The 22,906-nt window shown below is 46.6% G+C and overlaps 3 protein-coding genes across 3 annotated transcripts; 1 reads left to right on the top strand and 2 right to left on the bottom strand.

The window, feature by feature from the left end:
- Nucleotides 1–147: 147 nt before the first annotated feature.
- On the top strand, nucleotides 148–3,551 carry TCTA (T cell leukemia translocation altered). Its single transcript, XM_035105938.2, has 3 exons — nucleotides 148–505; nucleotides 2,472–2,526; nucleotides 2,669–3,551. Exons 1-3 carry the CDS (start codon nucleotides 244–246, stop codon nucleotides 2,709–2,711), a joined length of 360 nt encoding a protein of 119 aa, XP_034961829.1. The 5' UTR covers nucleotides 148–243; the 3' UTR covers nucleotides 2,712–3,551.
- AMT (aminomethyltransferase) lies at nucleotides 3,034–12,486 on the bottom strand. The gene is made up of 9 exons (XM_035105937.2): nucleotides 12,307–12,486; nucleotides 10,708–10,875; nucleotides 9,775–9,855; nucleotides 8,427–8,558; nucleotides 8,118–8,196; nucleotides 7,075–7,220; nucleotides 6,195–6,375; nucleotides 5,762–5,917; nucleotides 3,034–4,931 (listed from the first exon to the last, which is right to left on the bottom strand). Exons 1-9 carry the CDS (start codon nucleotides 12,406–12,408, stop codon nucleotides 4,753–4,755), a joined length of 1,224 nt encoding a protein of 407 aa, XP_034961828.2. The 5' UTR covers nucleotides 12,409–12,486; the 3' UTR covers nucleotides 3,034–4,752.
- A 2,885-nt stretch (nucleotides 12,487–15,371) lies between these two features.
- NICN1 (nicolin 1, tubulin polyglutamylase complex subunit) lies at nucleotides 15,372–22,805 on the bottom strand. Its single transcript, XM_035105939.2, has 7 exons — nucleotides 22,584–22,805; nucleotides 21,660–21,801; nucleotides 21,177–21,365; nucleotides 19,386–19,499; nucleotides 18,051–18,122; nucleotides 17,803–17,907; nucleotides 15,372–17,275 (listed from the first exon to the last, which is right to left on the bottom strand). Exons 2-7 carry the CDS (start codon nucleotides 21,798–21,800, stop codon nucleotides 17,234–17,236), a joined length of 663 nt encoding a protein of 220 aa, XP_034961830.2. The 5' UTR covers nucleotide 21,801; nucleotides 22,584–22,805; the 3' UTR covers nucleotides 15,372–17,233.
- Between the last annotated feature and the right edge of the window lie 101 nt (nucleotides 22,806–22,906).

Below are 22,906 nucleotides of genomic sequence, written 5' to 3'. Positions count from 1 at the left end.
GAAAGCCCCATTGAGCATAACGGAGACTTGCACCCGAGTAAACGCACCCTGTGGAAAAAGCGAAGCAGGCAGGGTGGGAGGGAGAGAGAACTGGAGGCGGGAAGAGAGCCGCGCGGGGCGGGGCCTGGGTCTTTCCCTGGGGCGCACGCGCGGCGCCGCTGACAGTTTCCCCGGGGCTTGTGGCGCAGAGCTTCTCTCTCTCCCGCCGCCTTTGCGCGTCGGGTGGGACCGAGACCGAGTGGGATGGCGGCGGCCACGGCGGAGGAGGCGGTGGCTGCTGCGGCGGCTGCTGCTGCTTCTGGACCCGCGGAGTGGGAGGTGCCGACGAAGGCGCTGCGGGCTTTCACTTGGCTTGGGCAGGAGTTCATGTCGGACTGGGAGGCCCAGGACTTGCGCGCCGCCCTCTTCCAGCTGCTCCTGCTCTGGCTGCTGGTGAGCTTGCTCGGCATCCAGGTGGCCTGGCGGGTCTACGGCAACACCGTCACGGGCCTCTACTACCGGCAAGGTAGGGTTGCCTTCGGAGGCGGCCGCCGCCGCCGCCGCCGCCGCCTTCTTTGTTTACCTCGCGTGACCCACCCAGCGCTTCCTCTCGGTTCGGCATAATCCCCACTCCGGGGTAGCTGCCTCTGTGTTGCTGCTCCGCTTTCGCTTCCTACCCCGTGGCTACGCCTCGCGCTTCTTCTCCTGGCTCTCTTGTGTCCTTTCGAACAGCCTCGACCTTGCAGGTTGCTAAGGGTCAGTACCCGAGGCGTGCAGTCCCCAAACCAAATGCATCCCCTTCTCCTTATGCATTAACAGTGGCGGCCCCGGTTGTGATGCAGGCGCATATTTGCTGAACCGTGGCAACTGGACTTGGAGACAGACCACTTTTAAGACTAAGAAAGAAAAGAAAGAAATGATGGTCTTTGGAGATGGCTGCCAAGCTCTTGTTGCAACTATTCTACACAGTGGGGGCCCCATCTGGTTTGATAGCCCATCCTCTCTTCGAAGTGGCCTTTTCTAAAACTACCGTAGTTGCTGGCCAATTCTGTTATCGTCCAAGTCTGTTAGATGGCCCTTTTTGTCCTGTCATGTTGGGCCGCAACAGCAGCCGTGCTGGGCACTGTTCCTAGTGCCACACTGAATACCAGTTCTACCTATACTGCTGCTCACTGACTCCAGAATTGTACAGTACAGTAACTGGATACCATCCAGGTCCTAAACTGTCCCTGGTGAGATAGTAGATGGGGAGCAAGTCTTGAAAGGTGCTTTGCTATGTGCAGAGACAACATGGCACCCAGATGCAATTGTTTACCTGGGTTACTCTCTGCTGACATCAGGGACCCCATGGGCATAGTGGTGTGGGGGGGGGAGGCAGTTGCCCCTCCAATGCACATAAGGAGAAGCCTGCCCCATTAAAAAAAAGCTCAACAAGCAGATCCCCTAAATACACCTTCAGAAAGACTCTCCTTCCTTTTGTAATACTTGACAGAGACTGCTGGGTGCTTGAATAAGAGTATTTCTTCTACGTATCCTCCTCAACTGCTGGGATGCATAATAATGACACGAGCTGCTTAAACATTTTTCTTGTATGAAATAATGGTGTGTGATTTGTATTCTGCTGTGATTTGTTTTTGGAACCTACAGTATAAAGTGGCTCCCAAACAAGTAACTGTGCTTATTCTCCACCCTAGAGTTGTTTTGAGGCATATGTCTTGAGCAAGAGGTGGAAAACGTACTACACCATATTTGCAACATATGTTTGCAATATTTGTAGTATGTTTTCCACCTCTTTCAACATCTGTTTTGTTCCCCGCACCCAAGTTAGAGTCATGTGTCAAAGACAAATGTCACAGAAGCTTATGACTGCAAACCACTAACTGGTTTAACCAGTGCCTGGATTTAAGCCAATTTAGTTCTACTGCCTTCAATGGGACATTCACCTTAAATCTAATTGCTTTAATTTAATAAAGTTTGTGTGAACTGGACTAAAAAAAAATCATATTAAAAATGGCCTTTACTATCCAACCTTTCTCTTGTCAAAAACTGAGATCATGTTAATTTGGGAAGACTTTTGGAATAACTGACTGACATTAATTTTTATTTTCATCCGTTACATACTTTTCTTGGTAATCTTTTTTGTCAAAACTTTTCAAAAGAACGATAATAGAATCATAGAATTGGAAGAGACCACAAGGGTCATCCAGTCCAACCCCCTGCCAAGCAGGAAACACCATCAAAGCATTCCTGAAAGATCAGTTAATTGTCGGGATTAAACTATATATCCTCTCATGTGTCTAGGAATATAGGAAGGGGTCTTATAGCAGGCCATCCCATTGCTTCACCTGACTCAGTATTGTTTACATTTCCTTTGATTTCGAATTGTGTTGGCAAGGGAAGCGGGATTTGCAGCCGCCACTGATCTACTTGGAGTCAAAGGACTGCCAGGTGAGAAGTCTACCTGACTAACAATATTCTCTTCTCCTTCCCAGGTCCAGGAGGGCAGAATGGAGGGACACCAGATGGATCCTCACACTTCTCAATGTGGTGAGTTGATTTATCCATTGCCTTCCAGCCCCTCCAGGTGGTGGAATCGGTGCCCGTGGGGATCTGATGCTGCAGGAATACAGGATCTGTAATCCCTGTTAACTCGTGATTTACTTTAAAGTTTCGGTCTGTTTTCTTTCAGGGAGAGTTCAGGTAATGAGAGTATGAAAACGCATCGGGAGTGATGGCAGAGGTTACTAAGCCAAGCTCCTGCTGCTCTAGGAGCATAGAGGATGCTGACGCCCACCTGCCCAGAGGCCTCGCTCTTTCAGTGCTGAGGAGACAGCAGCTATAGTCGCCCTTTCTCTCATCCTGTGGCCTGAGCTGCTGGTCAACGCTGGTGCTGTGAAAACTGTTCCTGTCCGTCCATTTAACCAAGTACTGAGTCTCAGGATTGCTCTACTCAGGTTGGGAAGCTGCAGTTCCCCCCCCCCCTTCATTAAGCTGTCTGCATTTCTTCTTCTTCTTCTGCCACAAGTTATTTTGCAGACTGACCTCAAGCCTGCCTCTCTTCAATGTGACGTCAAACCCATCGCTGGCCTGGAACTTGTTTCTTTCTGCAGTGGTGCTTGGATTTCCCTTGCCTTGAACTGGCCTCAACTCGTAAGAGACGCAGACGCCAGGGCTGATGAAGAAATTATTTCTCCAGCTGGCTGAGCTTAATTTGCTCTTTGCTAAGCATCCCCAATCTTGTGTAAAGATTGAAAGCTACAGAGACTTGCTTAGTCTGACAGATTCAAACCCTTGCTGGTTCCCTGCCCCTAGTCAGATTTTGCAATCTGTACCAATGACTATCTTAGAGTTTACTAGTTCTAAAATAGTTCTGCTCCGAAATCATACTTCTTGGTGCTCATTCCCTGGAGGAGTCAGGTGATTGTATGTGTTCTGTAGCTATGTAATGCTGGAGCTGCTGATGTGATATTGAGCATCCCTCTATTTTACCAGCCACTGCCCTCATATTCCCTGGTTGTGTGTAATGTATGGGTTTGATGCATGGGTTATAAAAGAGTGATGGAAAAATTGAATATAGTCTTGACTCTTATTGCAATAGCTGTTGAGTACTTGTGTACATATGCAGAATATAGATTAGGGGTTTTTTTGTATTTACTTTTAAACCAAAATACTTTAAAATTCCAAAATATCAGTTTGCTCTGAAGTCACTCAGAGCAAAGCTACTGCCTCTGTTGAACAGCATTCCTGCTCAAATATGATAGGTGCCCGCTATCTGTACTTTCCATAAACAACTGAAGATCTTTTTGTTTTGACATGCTTTTTCAGTTCGATCAAAATGTCTTCACTCAAGGTTTTAAAACAATGCAAAAGGAACACCTCTCCTAAGTTTTTTTTGTACTGTTTGAAAATTTCCTTGAGATGCATATAAATACATACTATTTCCCCAAGATAGCTGCTGCACAAAAAGTATTTTCTCTATTTATGTGGAGCAGTTCATAGCAGCTCTCAATATTAGTGTCTTCAGCATCCAAAGTAAAAAATGGTTCCTTCAAATGTAGTTCTGAATCTTCCAGGCTAGATGGCAGTAAGAAAACAAAGGGGTTTGCTCAAGCTGAAACACTATTTAAATATGCCCCCTCCAGAAAAATAGTCGGAAGAACAGGCCTTTGGCTAACTATTCATTGGTATAAACATTATTTGGAAGGAGAAGCCCACATCAGGGCATGATTTCACTTTTTTGAGAAGTAGCAAGTACATCTTTCTTCCCCTACACTACAGGGAGAAAACCAAAGTGGTAAAATGAATGCGCTGAGCCTACATCATATGGGAAATAGAAGGAATAAACCAAGAAGCTTGTTCTTTACTTTTGTTGCAATGTAAGGGTCTTCTTCCTGCTTCTAGCTGAGCATGCATCAGACCATTTCAAGAAAAGGAGCAGATTGAAAAGGGCAGGAGAAAATTCAAGGACTTTTTAATATTTGGGGATAAATGCAAAAGGGTGGTGGTGGTGGAGTTCTGGAGATCAAGTCATTGGGATCTTTCTGCTATCAGCAATAGGCCAAGAGGCAGATGAGACTGGAGCATGTCGTCAAGTCTTGCTCAGTTGCCTGCCTCTTTAGTTGTTAATGTCCCCGGCATCCCCTGAAGTAGTTTCTCTCTTTTTAGGGCTGTTTTCTTTTCAGTAACCATCTTTGTGGCAGAGCCCTAATGAAATTGAGGGGCTCTTTATAGGCAGGCCAGAATACAAAACTGAAAGCCTATGCCAGCAGTAGCCTATTTCACTGTATAGTAATTGGTGGCTACAAATGGCATCTTGGTCACTAGAGCAGGGCAGCTCTTCTTCCTCACTTCTACAGTGAGGGCTGTGCTCAGTTTGCTGTAGTCACTCTCTACGTATCCCATGGCGATGTTCTTCTGCAGACAGGGGGAAGGGCAGCCACTGGTAACCTCACCTAGTACATGGAGGAATGGACAGATCATTTATCAATAGCAAACATTTATGCATTAAATGATCAATAAAAATTGCTGCCAAAAATGCAACTTCTTCCCAATTTCTATAGGTAGGGTAGAGAGCCTAGTTTTCCACACACACCAATGGCCCTAAGAGCAATTAACATGCATGGCCCTTTAACATAGCTGCCAAGTTATCCCTTTTTTTAAGGGAAATTCCCTTATGCTGAATAGGCTTCCTCGCGAGAAAAGGGAAAACTTGGCAGCTATGCCCTTTAATGATCCACTAAGGACAAGAAGAACGCAAACAAACTATGGAGACCACATACCGCCAGTCGGTTTGTTGCTGCTTTCTGTATGCAGTTCCAATAGAACACCTCTAAAAGGCTGCATTCTGCAATAATCTTCAATGAGCTTCACTTACTAGAATGTACTACTCTGCCGCCTGAAAGGGGCAGGGAGTTCATAGAAGCAAATCTACTATATATTTTGAAAGCTTTGTCCCCTACACCTTTGGACCCTTATCAATACACCTTACCCAAATTTTGCATGGTGGTTTGAGAGATCAAGGAGCAGGTTTTCAATCATGTTCATATATAAATGGACACAATTTTGAAGCAAAATGATGGGCAGCCTTTCAAAACTGCACTGGTTTTGTTTCCAAGAATTCATGAGCAACACGGGGTACAAGGCTGCTGGTTCTAAACAAAGCTGTTCACCAAACATCATTGCCTGCACCCCAAGTATTCCATGCTTATTGGGGTGCTTATTGTAGCAGAGGGCTGGTGTGTCATCTTCCTAGACAGTACTCAGAGAAGCTTGGAGAACCTACCAATGGCCTTGCCCTCTGGGCTGAGAATGGGCATGTGCTGCCGGATGGGAGGCCCTGAAGAAGTCAGCCCCACACGTTTCCTTTTGGGCTTCTCTTTGATTTGGGCCAGTATGATTGATGCACCTGGGAAATCCATGGCAGCACGGCGGCGTTTCCCTGATAAGCAATTGGAAATAAGGTGTTAAGGCCAACAGAACAAGAATTCCCCCCGTGTGTGGTCCAAATTACCCTCACCACATAGTGGCCCATCACCATTGAAGGTCTAGTGCAGCTTCTCTCCCATTGCCAAAAAACACTCTTGTTCCAGGCCCAGTCAACTCTGGTCTGGGGTGCAGGAATGGGTGACTTTTTGCCTACTTGATATTGGCCAGGAATGTCAATGGGTAGGCAGGCAGGGCAGGGAGAGAAATCAAGAATTGCAGCTGGCACCTACCAAGGGTCCATATCAGACTGGCTTCCACAGGGGTTGTGCTCTCATCAATGTCGTTCCCATACAGACACAGACCTGCCTCCAAGCGCAAACTGTCCCGGGCTGCGAGTCCTGCCAGCCACACAGTGGAGTCCTTAAGCAGCAGCTCAGCCAGCTCCACAGCTCGGCTTGCAGGCACAGAGATCTGGGTACAGAAGAGCACAGTGATTTGGTCAGTGTGATTTTTGCCACCCTTCCCCCCCCCCACCCCCATTCCCAACATCAGGTCACCTGGCCTAATCCTGCACTCTAGCTCAATCTGAGGCTATGTCTAGGCTTGACTGACACCCTTCTCGCCCCAGCCAACCTCATTCAATAACCCCCTTCTTTATCAATACGCTGCCCTCCCAGCCTGAAATAGCTTCTCGCTTCTCAGTGCACAACATCAGTGCTCCTGCTCCTCCCACCTCTTTTTGGTTGGCTGAGCCGAGCCCTGACCGTGTAAAGGTAAAGGTAAAGGACCCATGGACAGTTAAGTCCAGTCAAAGGTGACTATGGGGTTGTGGTGCACATCTCGCTTTCAGGCTGAGGGAGCCGGTGTTTGTCCACAGACAGCTTTCTAGATCATGTGGCCAGCATGACTAAACCTCTTCTGGCACAACGGAATACCGTGACGGAAACCAGAGCGCACGGAAACGTCGTTTACCTTCCCGCTGCAGTGGTACCTATTTATCTACTTGCACTGGTGTGCTTTTGAACTGCTAGGTTGGCAGGAGCTGGGACAGAGCAATGGGAGCTCACCCCGTCGTGCGGATTCAAACCGCCGACCTTCTGATCAGCAAGCCTAAGAGGCTCAGTGGTTTAGACCACAGCGCCACCCGCATCCCATTCCCTGACCATGTACCTCTACGCCATCCTCGCCTGTGTAGCCACAGCGGGTGACCCTGCAGCCTGGCACTCCGAAGACACTCATCACTGCACTGGTCATGAAGGGCAGCTTAGACAGGTTGTCTGACACCCCAGCTTGTAGCACTCGGGTCATGGCAGGACCTGGTAGAAGGAAGAAGGGGGATGGCTATGAGCTTGAAGAGGTGTTAGTTCATTAGGCTCCCCACCCCCACCAAAAGAAGGTTCAATAAGTCCCAGTTAAATGATGGAGGAAGGAATTGGGCATTTCAAGCTGAATGGGCTCAGCCACATAGAGGGTATTGCCCTTGCTGATCTCAGCCAAAGCACATCATTGCCAAGGTAACATCCCACTCCCTAAAGACCTTAGTGACTGGACAGAGATATAAGGAATCAGGTGGTCCCTGGTTCCATCCCCACATGGAATGGCAGAAGGGCTCTATCTTGTCCTGGTGTACCTATATGTCTCTGCCATTTAACCCCTTGCTGTTGCTCCCTGCCCTCAGGATCTGCTTGCTGGGAAAGCTGCTTCACTCTGCCTAATGATAGGGCCAGTCCTGTCCCCTCTGCGTATCAGATGCTGGGGACAAAGAAAAGGGCTATTGCCACCCTAACCTGTTTCTAAGTTTCCTAGAAATTGTAGGCTGGGCCACTGGTAAGAACACGGTGTTGGATGAAATGGACTATCAGATGTAGCAGGGCCCTTGGGTTCTTATGGGTGCAGAGCAGCACAGGGGAAAGTGCGTTTGTCATATTCAAAGGCCCTAGGCAAGTCAGTACCACACCAGCTAGCAACAAGCTGGCCTTGCTGCCCAATGAGCCTAAAGATGCAAATAAATAAATAAAAAGAGTTGGTGGAAGTGGGCAAGGCTTTGGACAATGGGATCAGCTATCCCAGGAAGATCAACAGTAAGGCTATTGATTGGTCTGGGAGATGCTACTGTATCAAAGCAATTAAGCAGCAGTTCTGTGCATTCTCTTAAGGCAAATGCCTGGGTATTTTGCCTGTAGGGGCAGTTATCACAGGTACACAATCTTTACCTTGCAGAGCAAGCAAAGCGTTGTCTGACACTTCCAAGTCCACATCGCAGTCAGCTGCTTTCATTTCCTTCATCTTGTTCTGCAAGCAGAAACAGAGAGCAGCAAGGTCATGACCCACTTGGGGGTGGGGGAAGGCATATTCCTCTCTTCCATCCCATTCTCTCTCTAATTGAGTCCAGCATCCTCTGCAGCAAGGGACAAAGTTCAAGCTTCCCAAAGGATTGGAACTACCTAACTATTGTCTGTGTTTCTGCTGCCGCCTACCATCTATTCTATTCCCTATAGGATTGGATGGTGAGAAACACATACCTTCATGAGGGCAAAATCCTTGTCCCTGCAACCTGCATTGGAGACCACGTAGAGGTGCTGATCTGAGGTGCTGGTCACAATCAAATCGTCCAGGATGCCTCCTCTTTCATTTGTGAACAGAGACAGAGTGCCCTGAAAGTAAAGTGCAATTTAGTTACTGGTTGCCAAGAGTGGCTACCGTGTAGCAGAAGGCAGGCTTTGGCAGACATGCAGTAATAATAATAAAGAGTCATAATAATTTCCCTCTGTATGGTAGATCCCTTGTTTTGTGATGGCAATGTGGAATACAGTTGTATTAAGACATGCAAACCCATATTGGCCAGTGTCTGTGACCTCGCGAGGAACAAGCAACTAAAAATGAAGAAGAACTTTCTGCCAGTAAGAGCTGTTAGACAGTGGAACGGACTCCCTGGGGAGTTTGTGGACTCTCCTTCCTTGGAGGTTTTTAAGTAGAGGTTGGATGGCCATCTGTCATGGATGATTTAGCTGAGATTCCTGCATTGCAGGGGGTTGGACGAGATGATCCTCAGGGGTCCCTTCCAACTCAATGATTATATGATTCTCTCCCTCATGCCTACGTAATTGTGCGTCACTACAAAAAGTGATTTCTGCAGTGATCTCTTCACTCTTCTCTTTCACAAAGCCACCACCTCTATTATTTTCAAACAAGAGGTGAAGTGCAGCTAGACAATGTAAATGTCTGGCCATTTTGTGAACCTTAAATTATTTGAATGCCGAGTGTTCGACTCCTGCTATTCATCCTCTTTTCGTTTTTCCCTTTTTCTATTTTAAAGGGAAGGACAATGGTTATATAGCTATCCCCAGGAAGCACGGTTATCTCCATCTCACCCCCTCATCCATTAAATGGAAACAGTGTTTTACTAGTACTAGATTACAGTTTGCAGGGGTATCATGCAATGAATTAAATGCATTTAAGTAACACTTCAATCTTATAGAAAAGCCCTATAAAAGTATTACTTTTACTTAGATCTGTGTCCTGTCATCGCATAATGGTGCAGGAAAAGTGTCAATATGTAGTTCTTCACATCATTCCCCTCTCCCATCCATACTATAGGGTGGCCCACTGAGCAACAGTGATTTGTTCAAGATCACCCAGCTGATGGATTTGAAGTGGATTTGAATGTCCCACATTCACATTCAGCATGCCACCCATTGTGTTACACTTGTGTGCAACCTAATGAATGGGAATCCTGTGGTGCTGGACTGGACTACAACTCCCGTCATCCCTGACTCTTAGCTATGATGATTGGGGCTGATGAGAGTTCAACAAGATCCAGAGGGCTGAAGGTTTCCCACCGAGGGTGTAACCCATTGGGCTCCAACATACCTGATTAGGCTTCAGCTCTGCTATGTCCCCAACTACTAGGCTCTCTATGAATTTAATCCGATCTCTGCCAAACACTTTAGTCTGTAAAAGAGAGAGTCACCTCACATCACCAGGGTGCTATGCAGGACCAAGGACAGCACACTTGAACAAAACATCCAAGCCTGGCTGTTGCTTTGGCACGGTATAGTTGGGCTTTATTATTCTTCCATTTATCAGATGTATAGCAGGATATAAACACACAAAATGTGTATCAGAAATAAAAACATAATCCTAACCAACATACTACAGGCTCCCCCCCCCCCCATTTATGCAGGGCATTGCATTCCGGGCCATTGCGTGAAATTGTGTGAAATCAGAAACCCATTGAAAAAGCCTGCAAACACCCCATTCTGCCCTTTGAGTGACGTTTCAGTGATGTCTTCATGACATTTCTGGGTCACTTTTGGGTTTGGCGCAGTGTGCATGTGTGTGATCCCACACATATTGGTCATGCCTAAAACGGGAGTTGCCTTATGAAAGGACAGATCGAGCATGGGGTATAATTCCTTTGTTAAGTTGGCTTAACTCACTGATTGGTCCAAGGCTACCCAGTGAACCATCAGGGATGTGAACCTAGGTCACCCCAGCCAAAGTCCAGCATGTTTATTACCACACCACCCTTTGCCAGTTCACGAATCTCAGATTGTCAGCTGAGTTTTATGCTATGTAGTGATGCTCTTTGGGACCAACACAGCTGCCCACATTTGTGGATTATGATTGGGGATCTAGCTGCAGACTCTCTTGGTGTGTATGGTGGGGGTGGGGTGGGCTAGGAGGGCTGTCATGGTGAGCTCCTGCAGTTCAAAACTGACCACTGCCCCACTGCTGAAGAGTTGATGACCCCACAGCGGAAAGGCTGGAACTTCAATGACCTTTGGCTTCCTCCAGCATTACCTGCAGCATATGAGACACATCGAAGAGCGAGCAGTGCTGGCGGGTGTGCAGGTGGGACTCCAGGTGGCTGTGCGTATACTGCACTGGGAGGCTCCAGCCGGCAAAGGCCACCATCTTCCCACCATGGTGCCGGTGAAAGTCATAGAGGGGCGTCTGCTTTAGGCTCTCCTGCAGAGGAAGGCAAAGTATGTTCTGACTGGCAGGTGCCAACAACATATCTGAGATCATCTAAACGTCAGCAGTCTTGAGATGGGCAACCAGGACTCATTATCAGTCACACCACTGCCATTCCCAACCCTGGCCGCATCAGAAGGAAGAACATCCTGCCCTTCTCCCAACTTATACCTATTAAGCATGGATGTGTGCAGACCTGGGTGGCCTCAAAGGCTAGACACTGACCTCCAGCTGCCCTGGAGAGTGGACCCATCACCTCCTAGATGAGAGCCAGCCCCAGGGACCAAACTTTTTTTCCTATTGGAACAAGGGGTGGCTCTGGTCTCTAAGCTACCTCTGACCTTTGTGATTAGTGCTTGTTTGCTTAGCGCTTTATCAGAAGTCCAATGTCAAGAGGAAAATAAAGCTGCTTGCCCTTTGTACCCAACCCCCTCTTGCAGGTCTGCAAAGGCTTTCCTGTCTCACTTTCCCACCTGCCTAAGCTCTGGCCTGCATAGTTGGGAGACAGTCACCATGCTCTCCAAAGGAATCCCATTTGCTATTTAGCACCCTCCCTGTTCACGACAGTGGCTGTGGTGAGCATCTGTCACCGGGCAAAATGTTGCTGTTTCCCCGCACAGAACCGGTATTGATCAAGGGGTTCAGCAGGGGAGACTCTGGCACTCCAACCCCCACATATGGAAGGTTTCTTCCTCCATTCACGCCCGGCATTTCCAGCTTCATAACAGGAAATTATTGGGTCACCACCAGGGAAGAACTTTGTTGGAGAAGCCACTACTACTACAGCCCAAGTGCTTAATGCTGAGAATAGCATCTTACTTTCTACTGTAAACTCTTTCTTTAGAAGCATCCGCTGGGTAATTGCCCCCTCGCCATTAGAATGCTCAGGGAACTGCGCCCGCCCCCGACTCAACCAAAAGGACGCGAGGGGTGAGCGGGCGGGCGGGCGAGGGCTCTGTCGGGGCTCCTCAGCCTTTTCCGTCTCCAAGGAGATCCCTTGTTCTCATCACCCGGTCTCCCCTCAAACCAGGCCAAGATCAACGCTCCATTTCTAAAGATGCTGGGGGAACGAAATCTCCGATGCTCGAGAGCTAGTGCGAAAGCAATGCACTCTGCACGCGCTCTGGGACTGCCTTCTATTAATTCAGATATCCCCCGGACTTTAAAACAGTGACAATAAGCAGGTTGTGCGGTTGACCCGTTTCAGTCGTGAACGTTTGAAAAACAGAGCGCAACTCTTCCAACCCAAAGTTCCCCGCCTGGCCCCCTTCCCTCCGGCACCAGGGGACGGTTGCTCCCCTGAATGCCCGGAGCGAGCCAGCCGCGCTACGCCACTTCCAACTCCGCGCAAGGCTCGCCTGTTGCCGGGCTTCCGAGCGCACACCTGCAGCCGAATGGGAGGAGAGGCGGGTGTCCCCAGCTCACCTGCCCGGAGGCGTAGCCCCGCTTCCCGCGTGCGGCAGCTCCGGTGGACCCACAGCCCGGAGCCGCGAGCCGAACAGCAGCTCCGACGCCGGCCCGAAGCATTTTCCCGGGCGCCCCTACGACTTGGCTGGAGAGGACAGCCCCTCCCCTGGGCCCAGAGCTCAAGTCCCGGGGAGGAGCCTGGGAAATGTAGTCCCGTTTCGGCGGCAAGTGACCAGAGGGCTCGCCCTCCCCAGCCGAAGATGAAAAGGAGAGGAAGCATCCAGGCAGACCGGACTCGCTGTTGACCCCAAGATGAACCGCGTTCGTCACCGAAGCCAGTGCTGTCCAGGCGAGATGCGCAGGCCACTTCCTTTATGAAGCCAGTCTATTCAGTTGGAATATTGAGGAGTGCAAAATGGACAATGGTCCTGAAAGGGTGCAAGGTAAGGGCTTCTCAGCAGAAAACGTAGGGATAGTTCTCTCCCTCGATTTTTTACACGCACAGAAGATGCCCAGATCACACAACTGGAGCAGGGAATTACCTTTTAGTGCTGCTTAGCGTTCATTCTAGAAGAAACTCTAATCAAGTGGATGGATCAATATGTAAATAGCGGACTACAATACAGAGTTGCTAGCAATATTAGCTTAGAGAACAGTGGTGTTCTCATGAGTGCATGAGATGTAGTGTGATTAGGCGTTTAAAAATCCAAAGGATACCATAGCCAATTAACAGGTCTTTCAAAATACTTACTTTTACTTTAAAGACAAGGGAATATAGAAAGCAATGATAGGACTGGAAGGCTGTAGAAGCAGAGCAATGGTTCCAGGAAGGGCATTTTTTATTTCCAATTAACCAGGCATGCATGAATCAGTTGGATTGGATAAAAAACAGACTACATAGGATCAAAGTAGCCTGGAACACCAGAATTTGTGTTGGTATTTCCCTCCCTTATTTTGCAGGTTATCTAGGATGTTTGCTAAAACAAGGAAGGTTTTGGAAGCAATTGGCTTTTCTTTTTAAATTTTTTTAAATCAATATTCAGCTGTCATATTCAATTCAGAATTAGACAGCGGCCTTTGCTTCTATTCTCCTTCCAACTTGCCACTCCCCCTTTTGGTTACTCAGCATCTAGCATGGAAAAAGAGCATTGGCCCATGTACTCCTAATTTTAGATGCTATTTACAGGTTCATAAATAAACTTAACAAAGGGAAAGGGAAAGATACAGGAAACTGAATGCATATTTCCAAAAAACAGCAAGGAGAGACAAGAGGGTCTTCTTAAATGAGCAATGCAAAGAAATAGAGGAAAACAATAGAATGGGGAAAACCAGAGATCTGTTCAAGAAAATTGGAGATATGAAAGGAACATTTCGTACAAAGATTACCATAACCAAGGACAAAAGTGGTAAGGACCTAACAGAAGCAGAAGACATCAAGAAGAGGTGGCAAGAATACACAGAGGAATTATACCAGAAAGATATGGAGGTCTCGTACACCCCAGGTAGTGTGGTTGCTGACCTTGAGCCAGACATCTTGGAGAGTGAAGTCAAATGGGCCTTAGAAAGCACTGCTAATAACAAGGCCAGTGGAAGTGATGATATTCCAGCTGAACTATTTAAAATTTTAAAAGATGATGCTGTTAAGGTGCTACACCCAATATGCCAGCAAGTTTGGAAAACTCAGCAATGGCCAGAGGATTGGAGAAGATCAGTCTACATCCCAATTCCAAAGAAGGGCAGTGCCAAAGAATGCTCCAACTACCGCACAATTGCGCTCATTTCACACGCTAGCAAGGTTATGCTTAAAATTCTACAAGGCAGGCTTAGGTAGTATGTGGACCGAGAACTCCCAGAAGTGCAAGCTGGATTTCGAAAGGGCAGAGGAACCAGAGACCAAATAGCAAACATGCGCTGGATTATGGAGAAAGCTAGAGAGTTCCAGAAAAACGTCTACTTCTGCTTCATTGACTATGCAAAAGCCTTTGACTGTGTCGACCACAGCAAACTATGGCAAGTTCTTAAAGAAATGGGAGTGCCTGATCACCTCATCTGTCTCCTGAGAAATCTCTATGTGGGACAAGAAGCTACAGTTAGAACTGGATATGGAACAACTGATTGGTTCAAAATTGGGAAAGGAGTACGACAAGGTTGTATATTGTCTCCCTGCTTATTTAACTTATATGCAGAATTCATCATGCGAAAGGCTGGACTAGATGAATCCCAAGTCGGAATTAAGATTGCCGGAAGAAATATCAACAACCTCAGATATGCAGATGACACAACCTTGATGGCAGAAAGCGAAGAGGAATTAAAGAACCTTTTAATGAGGGTGAAAGAGGAGAGCGCAAAATATGGTCTGAAGCTCAACATCAAAAAAACCAAGATCATGGCCACTGGTCCCATCACCTCCTGGCAAATAGAAGGGGAAGAAATGGAGGCAGTGAGAGATTTTACTTTCTTGGGCTCCTTGATCACTGCAGATGGTGACAGCAGTCACGAAATTAAAAGACGCCTGCTTCTTGGGAGAAAAGCAATGACAAACCTAGACAGCATCTTAAAAAGCAGAGACATCACCTTGCCAACAAAGGTTCGTATAGTTAAAGCTATGGTTTTCCCAGTAGTGATGTATGGAAGTGAGAGCTGGACCATAAAGAAGGCTGATCGCCGAAGAATAGATGCTTTTGAATTATGGTGCTGGAGGAGACTCTTGAGAGTCCCATGGACTGCTAGAAGATCAAACCTATCCATTCTTAAGAAAATCAGCCCTGAGTGCTCCCTGGAAGGACAGATCGTAAAGCTGAGGCTCCAATACTTTGGCCACCTCATGAGAAGAGAAGAATCCTTGGAAAAGACCCTGATGTTGGGAAAGATTGAGGGCACTAGGAGAAGGGGACGACAGAGGACAAGATGGTTGGACAGTGTTCTCGAAGCTACGAACATGAATTTGACCAAACTGCGGGAGGCAGTGCAAGATAGGAGTGCCTGGCGTGCTATGGTCCGTGGGGTCACGAAGAGTCGGACACGACTAAACGACTAAACAACAACAACAACAAAGGTTTGAGAAGTACAATGCACCAAGCACATACAATACAACAATCATTTATTTGTGATGCATTTGGATAATCATCCACTGAAAAATACTTCAAAGACATTAACCCTGATTTAATGCAATGGATTGCAATGGGTAAGGGTTGCAGCTCAGTAGCAGAGCACATTATTTACAAGCAGAAGCTCCCAAGTTGGGCATCTCCAAGTTAGGCTAAGAAACATCCTTATCTGAAACCCTGAAGAGACATTGGTGCTCAGACAATACTGAGCTAGAGGTACCAATGATCTGTATAAGGCAGCTTCCTGACATCAGACTCGTTCAAAATTTGCAAAGGCCTTTCACTGTATTCAGTAAAAGTTTATTATACTTGCAATGGGTTAGATCATCACTGTGGCTCTTTCCAGCTATAAATAAAGTAGCATACATAATTCATAATAAATAACAGAAAGGAAAGTTACACAGCTACGGAAAAGAGGTTGTTCCCAAGATCTAAAGTCCAGCATTAAAAATAAAATTAAAAAGTCAGCTACACATCCTACTGCACTAATTCATTTTATTCTGCAGCTTGGTCCATCAGACTATTGCATATCATGGACATTACTGCAGGAAGTGCCCCCTACCACAAGAAGATACCCTTGCTAAGAAGCAACGTAGCGCTGTTCTGTTCAAAAAATATCTCTGCCTGTCAGTATGGGGAAGTGTTTGAATATTCTCATTGTAACCATCATAGCAGCCCTTTGAAAGGCAGTTTAAGATGTACTGTTGAGAGAAAGTGATTGTTCAAAGGCAGTCTAGAAGCTCCTTGACAGAGCAGGGATCTGAATCCAGACTTTTACCATTTATTCACCTCAGCTTTCAACACTCATTGTTGAGCATAGTAATTCATGGACTGGAAACGAGTATCTACAACCATGCAAGGGTTATTTGATGAGTTGGAAAGATTAATATGGTGATATTTAAGAATACAAAGGTGACAGCTGGTAATCCAGGTTGCAACTCAGCTTAAGGACTTTTCAGACTTTCTAACATGATGCTATTTTCGCTACTTGAAATGTCTATCGCTGTGGCTGTAAAAAAATGACAATGTGCTCCAGGACTCAGCTAAAAACCAACACAGCACAGTCTGGCACTGCCATTTGACTAGGGTAAACCATTTCTCTAATGTGGCCCTTACAATATTGTAGCCAAAGCTAGTGACAGGTTGTCAAGGGCTAGCTCTGTGCAATTCACAACTAAGCTACTCACATCCCTCCAGGAAAAAAGAGGTGGGAGATTGACTCTTCAGGAAGCATTTCTTATTGCCACCCACTGATTAAAACCCAACACAATTACATAGTGTAGGTAGCAAATGAGGTAGCCATAGCAGAGGAAGCAACAAGGGAGTTCTCATTCTCTCTGGAACACCAACACGTGAATTTGAGAATTTAAAACCTTCAGTCTTGTCAGCTTCAAGACATTTCAAGTCATTTCTCTTGCCAAAATGAAGGATTATTCTCTCCATCCTGCCCTGCCTCCATTATAGTACCAGATTCTTGAAAGGTTGCTTGATTTTGCCCCCAAAAGAAACATGCATCAAACAGCAGGGCTTCCAAAAAACAGACCAGGAGATGAAGAGCCCAAATAAGGCACCTTCAAGTTCAAGGGAACCCAGCCTTCCAGGGTCCAGTGCAAAATGGAGAACAATCTCCACATAAGACCTGGTAGGCAGAACAGAGTAGAGCTGGAGAGTTCCCACAAAGGCCACCTCCATGCAGTGGAAAAGGGAAGGACTGGAACATGAAGGCAACAGACTTAGTCCATCATTTCTTCCTGTCTCAAGCCAATCCAACACTGTGGGGGTGCAGCTCAGTGAGTCCAGCTCTTAGGAACTTAGTCAGCTTTGAGTCCTGGGAAAACTCAAGTGTAGGAAAGGAGGTTAAGGTCATAGGAGCCATTCACCTGAAACAAGAGAGGTACAGGGAATTATTTTTAGCAAAGAGTCAACACATTGGGAATGTTACAGGATGTATGTTTCTTCCACGCAGCCTCCATTCCCTCCAGTGGACAGAATGCTGGGCATGAACTTAGGGGGAGCTGAATTCAAATTTCCACTTATCCAACAGGGTAACCTTGGGAGAGTCACTATGCTGTAGCCCAAATTGCCCTAGGGTAAAATACAAAAACTTCATGCAAGCCATCCTTAAGTTCCTTAGAGGAAGAAGGACGCATGATGAATAGAAATTCCATACTGAGTGCCGAATTCTTTCATTGCAGCTTTCCTGGTCCACTGCTGGAAACAGGGCAGCCCAAGTGGGCCTTTGGCATGATCCAGCAGGGCTCTTCTAAGGTTCATGTGCACGCTCTGCGGGCTGCAAATGCGGAGTATAAACTTGAAGTAAGTCTTCAAGATAGGGGTGTGAGTTCTAACTGGACTGCAGTGAAGGACATACTCCCCAAACAAGAAGCAAAAGCAATATGAAACTAACATCAAAACGGCCAATTCGTGCTGCTGGCTGGTTGGCTTGGAGCATCTCGGTCAAAACCCACATTTGCTGCAGTTCAGAAGACACTTTGTCAGCATCAGGGAGTCCCTGGAAGTGAAGGATAGTCATATAGTCATATAAGCAGCTTCTCCACTGCTTTTGTTGAGAAAACATCACATCTCCCCAGAGCCATTCCCTGCCAGGAGCCTGTCAGCAAATCAGAAGCCCCCAATGTTACCAACAATACTTACATCACGCATGTTTGTTGGCCGCTCCTGAGGAGATGGGTGAGAAAGCCAAGCTGGGAAGCCTTTTTGTGGACTCTGGAAGATAAAAAAAAAAGCTCCAGGGCAAAACACTGCTGATTCTCTACCAACTGGAATGTTATATTACCCTTTTTACCTTCATCAATTTACTCTCTCAGAGCGGGCTGCCTAAAGGCATACTGTATTTTCCGGTGTATAAGATGACTTTTTACCCCAGGAAAAGAAAATCTTCTCAAAAGTCGGGGGTCATCTTATACACCAGGTCGTCTTATATGCAGCTGCAGAAGCGATTTCTGGCGTTGCAGACATTTTGGAAATGGGCAGTGCGGCGCTGGAAATCGCTTCGGTGCATGTCCAGATGCGATTTTCGGCTTCTGGACATGTGCAGAAGCAATTTCTGGCGCTGCGGACATTTTGGATATGGGCAGCATGGGCATGTCTGGCCCACGGACGATCGTAGGCAGAGGGGTAGTCTTATACTGCAAGTATATCCCAAACTCTATATTTTAACTGGAAAAGTTGGGGGTCGTCTTATACGCCCAGTCGTCTTATATGCTGGAAAATATGGTAAATACTTGTCTCTACTGCCCACAGGAAAGTGTAGAATTCACTCTTATGGACTAGTACCATCTATTTACTTCAAGCTCTCATAGGAGCATTATTTACCAGGGGACAAGGAGGGGGCTATTCTCACTGTATTCAGAGGTACAGTGTCCAGGAGAATGTTTTTCCCCCATCTGGATTTCACAGGTGAAAGCTCACTCTAAAATCAGCTTTAGAATTGAACCTGGCAACTGCAGAGTTAATAACACGGATTATGTACATGAGGGGCTCTGGCAGTTTCATTGGTGAGCCACACTAAGGATGTGAAATTCATACCATGGAAATTAGAATGAATTGGCAGGGGGAGAGCCATTAATAATCTTGCTCCATGGGTAGCAGAGATCTTAACCTGAGAGAGCGAAGAAAGGCAAACTTATTGAATAGTAATTGATACAGGAAACTCTGATAAAACTCAGGCCAAGCAGCGGAACAGAATAGGAGACTTGGCTCCACAGAAGCTGAAGGCTAGAAAAGGAGGACAGAAGCTGGTAGCTCTGAATCAAAGAGATCTAAGTGCAGCATCTTCTCCAGTTCAGATGTGCGACCTAGCATTTTGGGGGGGGGGGGAGTAAAGCACAGCGAGCCGGAGTTCAGCCAGTTATCAGACCCTAGACTGTCTTCTGAAGAAGGCTTCATTCAATGGTGAGCAAGCCATTACAACCATAGAACAATGGTTATAGAAAGAACAGGTGCTTTGGGGATGAGTTGAGTATGTACCTTCTGACCCCCAGGGAAAAGCTGCAGCTCCTCAATGGTGAAATGCAGCCATACTGGAGATGGTTGACGCAGGATGAGACGCATGGCAGCCACTCGGTCCACATCACAGAGCATCTGGCAAAGTAAGGGAGACAAGGCATCACTGAAACTGCACCAAGGCCCAATATCCCTTCAAAACAAAGTAAACAATGATTTGCTGTAGCATTGTAAGAGCTTCTAATAACTTCTCCCTTGATACAAACAATAGGGAATCATTCCAAACTAACTAGAATACAGTATCAGTAGGGTCAGGAATTAAGGCCAAGTCAGGGTATTATCATGGTCTGGTACATATACAGTAGTAGTACTTCAGTTCTGAGCACTGGACCTTGTAGATCTAGTTAAATCTCGGCTCAGCTATAGTTTTCCTGGGTGGATTCAAGCACACCAGCATTTCTGTGTCTCAGATTGTTAAAATCTTAGTTAAAAGCAAAACTGTAAGGATCTACCTTGTTGCAAGAATGGAAAAAGTTAGACCTGTAAAGACCTTTGCATACTAAAAAAAAAACTCTATAGAAAAATAATAAAAACAGACATTCATTTTGCCTATTACTTTGGGACTGCAAAGCCATTACAACTGTCAATCCTTTCCCCTCAGTGTACCTAAACCGTTACTAAGTACTCTTGAAGTTTTGGTGGGCTAGGTTGTAACTCGAACTATTAAAAATGAAGTTTGGCTGGGATCCCTATCATTAATTATTATTAATCTTTAATTAATAATTAATTAATTAAACAAATCATTAATAATTTTTCCTGAAAGTTACCAAGCATTACCTTGGTTCTGCATTTCTCCAATACAAAACTCTCAATGTAGCTGAAGCATTTTAATAAGACTAGCCAAAACGGTGCCTGTAATAGACAGAGCTGAAAGGTACCCTATGGGCAGTAAGAGCATGCAGAGTTTTATAATTTTTTAGAAATTATATTACAGAAAACACACAGCCCATACCGTTCCCCCAATTATCATCTGGCACACTAAAGAAGGGGTGGGGAACTTGTTGTCCACCAGACATTGCAAGACTGATGTTAGGGTTGAGCTAGAGGTGTCAGGTTTCCTAGAGGGAGGGGGAGATGCAGTGATGGAGGAGGATGTGCTGGGGGGGGGGGAGAGAGGAAGAAAGAGTTGTTGAAGTCAGTCGAGAGGAGCAGCGAGGGTTAAGTTCTAGCTCAGACTCGGGGGGGGGGGGTTAAACCGGCTCTCATGAGATGTGTGGAGAAAAGGAGGGGCGAAAGATGAAGTGAGCAGGTTCACCATTTCCTGGTGTGTTGGCGGGGCGGATGCAGAGCTCAGCAGAGATCTGAACTGAGTGACTCTGATTAATGATCATTATGTGCTAATGACAATACTGTAAATACTGTAAAGACTATAAAAACGTCAGGAGCCTCTCATGGTGATTGTGTGAAGAGAGGAAGCCCGCCACCCCTGACAACTACTGCTCCCACATTCTCTGACCATTGGCCATGCTGGCTAGCATTGATGGGAGTTGGAGTCCAATAACATGGAAGCCACAAGTTCCCTATCCCAGCTCTATTCCAGATTTACTCAGTGGTGGCTAAAGTGTGATGGCGCAACAAAATAAACCAGGAATGTTGTGTGGAGCACAGGTTGCCATTTCAGACAGGAAACAATATGAATTAGCAGAATAATTGAATCATCTCCTGAGATTCCTGCATTGCAGGGGGTTGGACTAGATGACCCTTGCATCCCTTCCAATTCTATGATTTATGTGCAATACCAACAGAAATACCTACCTGATGTCTGGAGAGAGAGAAGTAATCCTGAGAGCCTTCTTCTGTGTGAGGGTTGGGCATCAAGCAGTAATTCTGCAGACAAGTAACCCACTTGGGAGGACTTTCGTTCCCACCATCTGCAGGGTTTCGGCGCTGCACCCGTAGAGTCAGAAAGGCTGTGTAATAGTTCTTGAACACTATTTCCTGCAACTGAGGATAGCAATATGAGGGGAGGACTGTCATGGATTCCTCCTTTTCTTGCTCAGAAATGTTACTGCAACCCTTGGAGCAGGTCACTGCTTGAATATCTAAATTACAGCTTGGAGCAAGGTAGAGAAGCTTGCCTAGGGGAACCAAGTGAGTTAATAAAGGTGAGTTTTGAAGCAGGTGCTTCCTGCTTCACCATCGTAGTTTCTATATCAGCTTTACAGTTAAAATGAGAGACTTCAAACGTAAGATCTGACAATTGCAAGCCCCACCCACTTGGTTTCCTCCCATACTTACATCAATGGTCTGTGAGTGTGGAAGCACAACATCAATCACCAGAACACCAGGACGGCCTTGCTCAGTCCTCATGTCTCCCACTTGCAGTGAGACTGGGCTCTTTAAAATGCAGGGAACAGGCTCATGAGCCATGGTCCCCATGCTGGAAGAGAGTAGTGGACTCCATTAAGCAGCACATAAATATTACAACCTCCACCTCCCTATACTGAAACTTGGGAACCTGCCCCCTGTTTGTTTGTTTGTTTATTTATTTATTTATTATTAGTAGTAAATAAATTGAATAGTAAAGCCCAGTGCAGCACACACACCAGCAACAAAACATCCATTCAAAATTCCAATACAAATGCAGACTACTAATGGCTATAACATGTATATTTGGGGGATCATATTCCAGCAACAAAGCAAGTTCTGCAGATCACCCAGTAGCATAGCAGCTTTGTTTCACGTATCTGATGCTGCCTGCTGTGAAAGGCCAGGATCCAATAAAACCAAGAAGGTACAATCCTATGTATGCTTACTTGGAAGTAAGCCACATCACATTCAGGGGTGAGGGGCACACTTCTGATTAAAGACAAATGGGACCAAGCTCCTCCAAGGGTTTACATACTGTTATTATCATTACTAGTATTATTTTACTAAATCAAACATTTTAGCAATAAAAACGTAGCAATAATATAATGATGGCCCCCTCCACACAGGCTTCCTGTCAACGATGCAGCTCGGTTTTTTTACTTAGCAAAGCCGGAGCGTCCTCTAAGAAGAGAAACACGGCAGCACTCACCTCACTCCCGGTTAAGCCCAAGTCAAGCAACGCTAAGCCCCCTCCCCGAGAGTAACGGACCCGTCGTCACCCGCGGAAGGCTGCGGTGACGCGCCCAGGTCGAGGCCCTTCCTTTGCCCACCCAGCGCATCCCTGAGACTCGCCTGCAGTGCAGCCGCTCCCTGCTCACTCTCGCGCCTCCTCCCTCTTCCTCCTGCCAACCTCCCGCTTTAAAGCGGGTAGAGGAGCCGATAGAGAAGAGCGAAGCAGTTTCCCCCGCTACGGCTTCCCCTCACCCGGTTAACAAGCGCAAAGCCACTACAAACATGGCAGCGCCGCACGTCACGAACGTTGCCACTACTACGGAGAACGAGGAGGCGGAGGCCTTTGTTGCTAGGGCTCGCTTGGCGTCGCGCACGCGTGACGACATCGCACCCCGCCCGTCTAGAGGCGGTGCTAACGGGAAAGAGGGGCGGGGCTCTAACTT

The sequence above is a fragment of the Zootoca vivipara genome, chromosome 2, assembly GCF_963506605.1.
Source record: "Zootoca vivipara chromosome 2, rZooViv1.1, whole genome shotgun sequence".
Lineage (NCBI taxonomy): Eukaryota > Metazoa > Chordata > Lepidosauria > Squamata > Lacertidae > Zootoca > Zootoca vivipara.
Note: the sequence above shows the minus strand (reverse complement) of the source record. Positions and strands in the feature narration are given on the sequence as shown.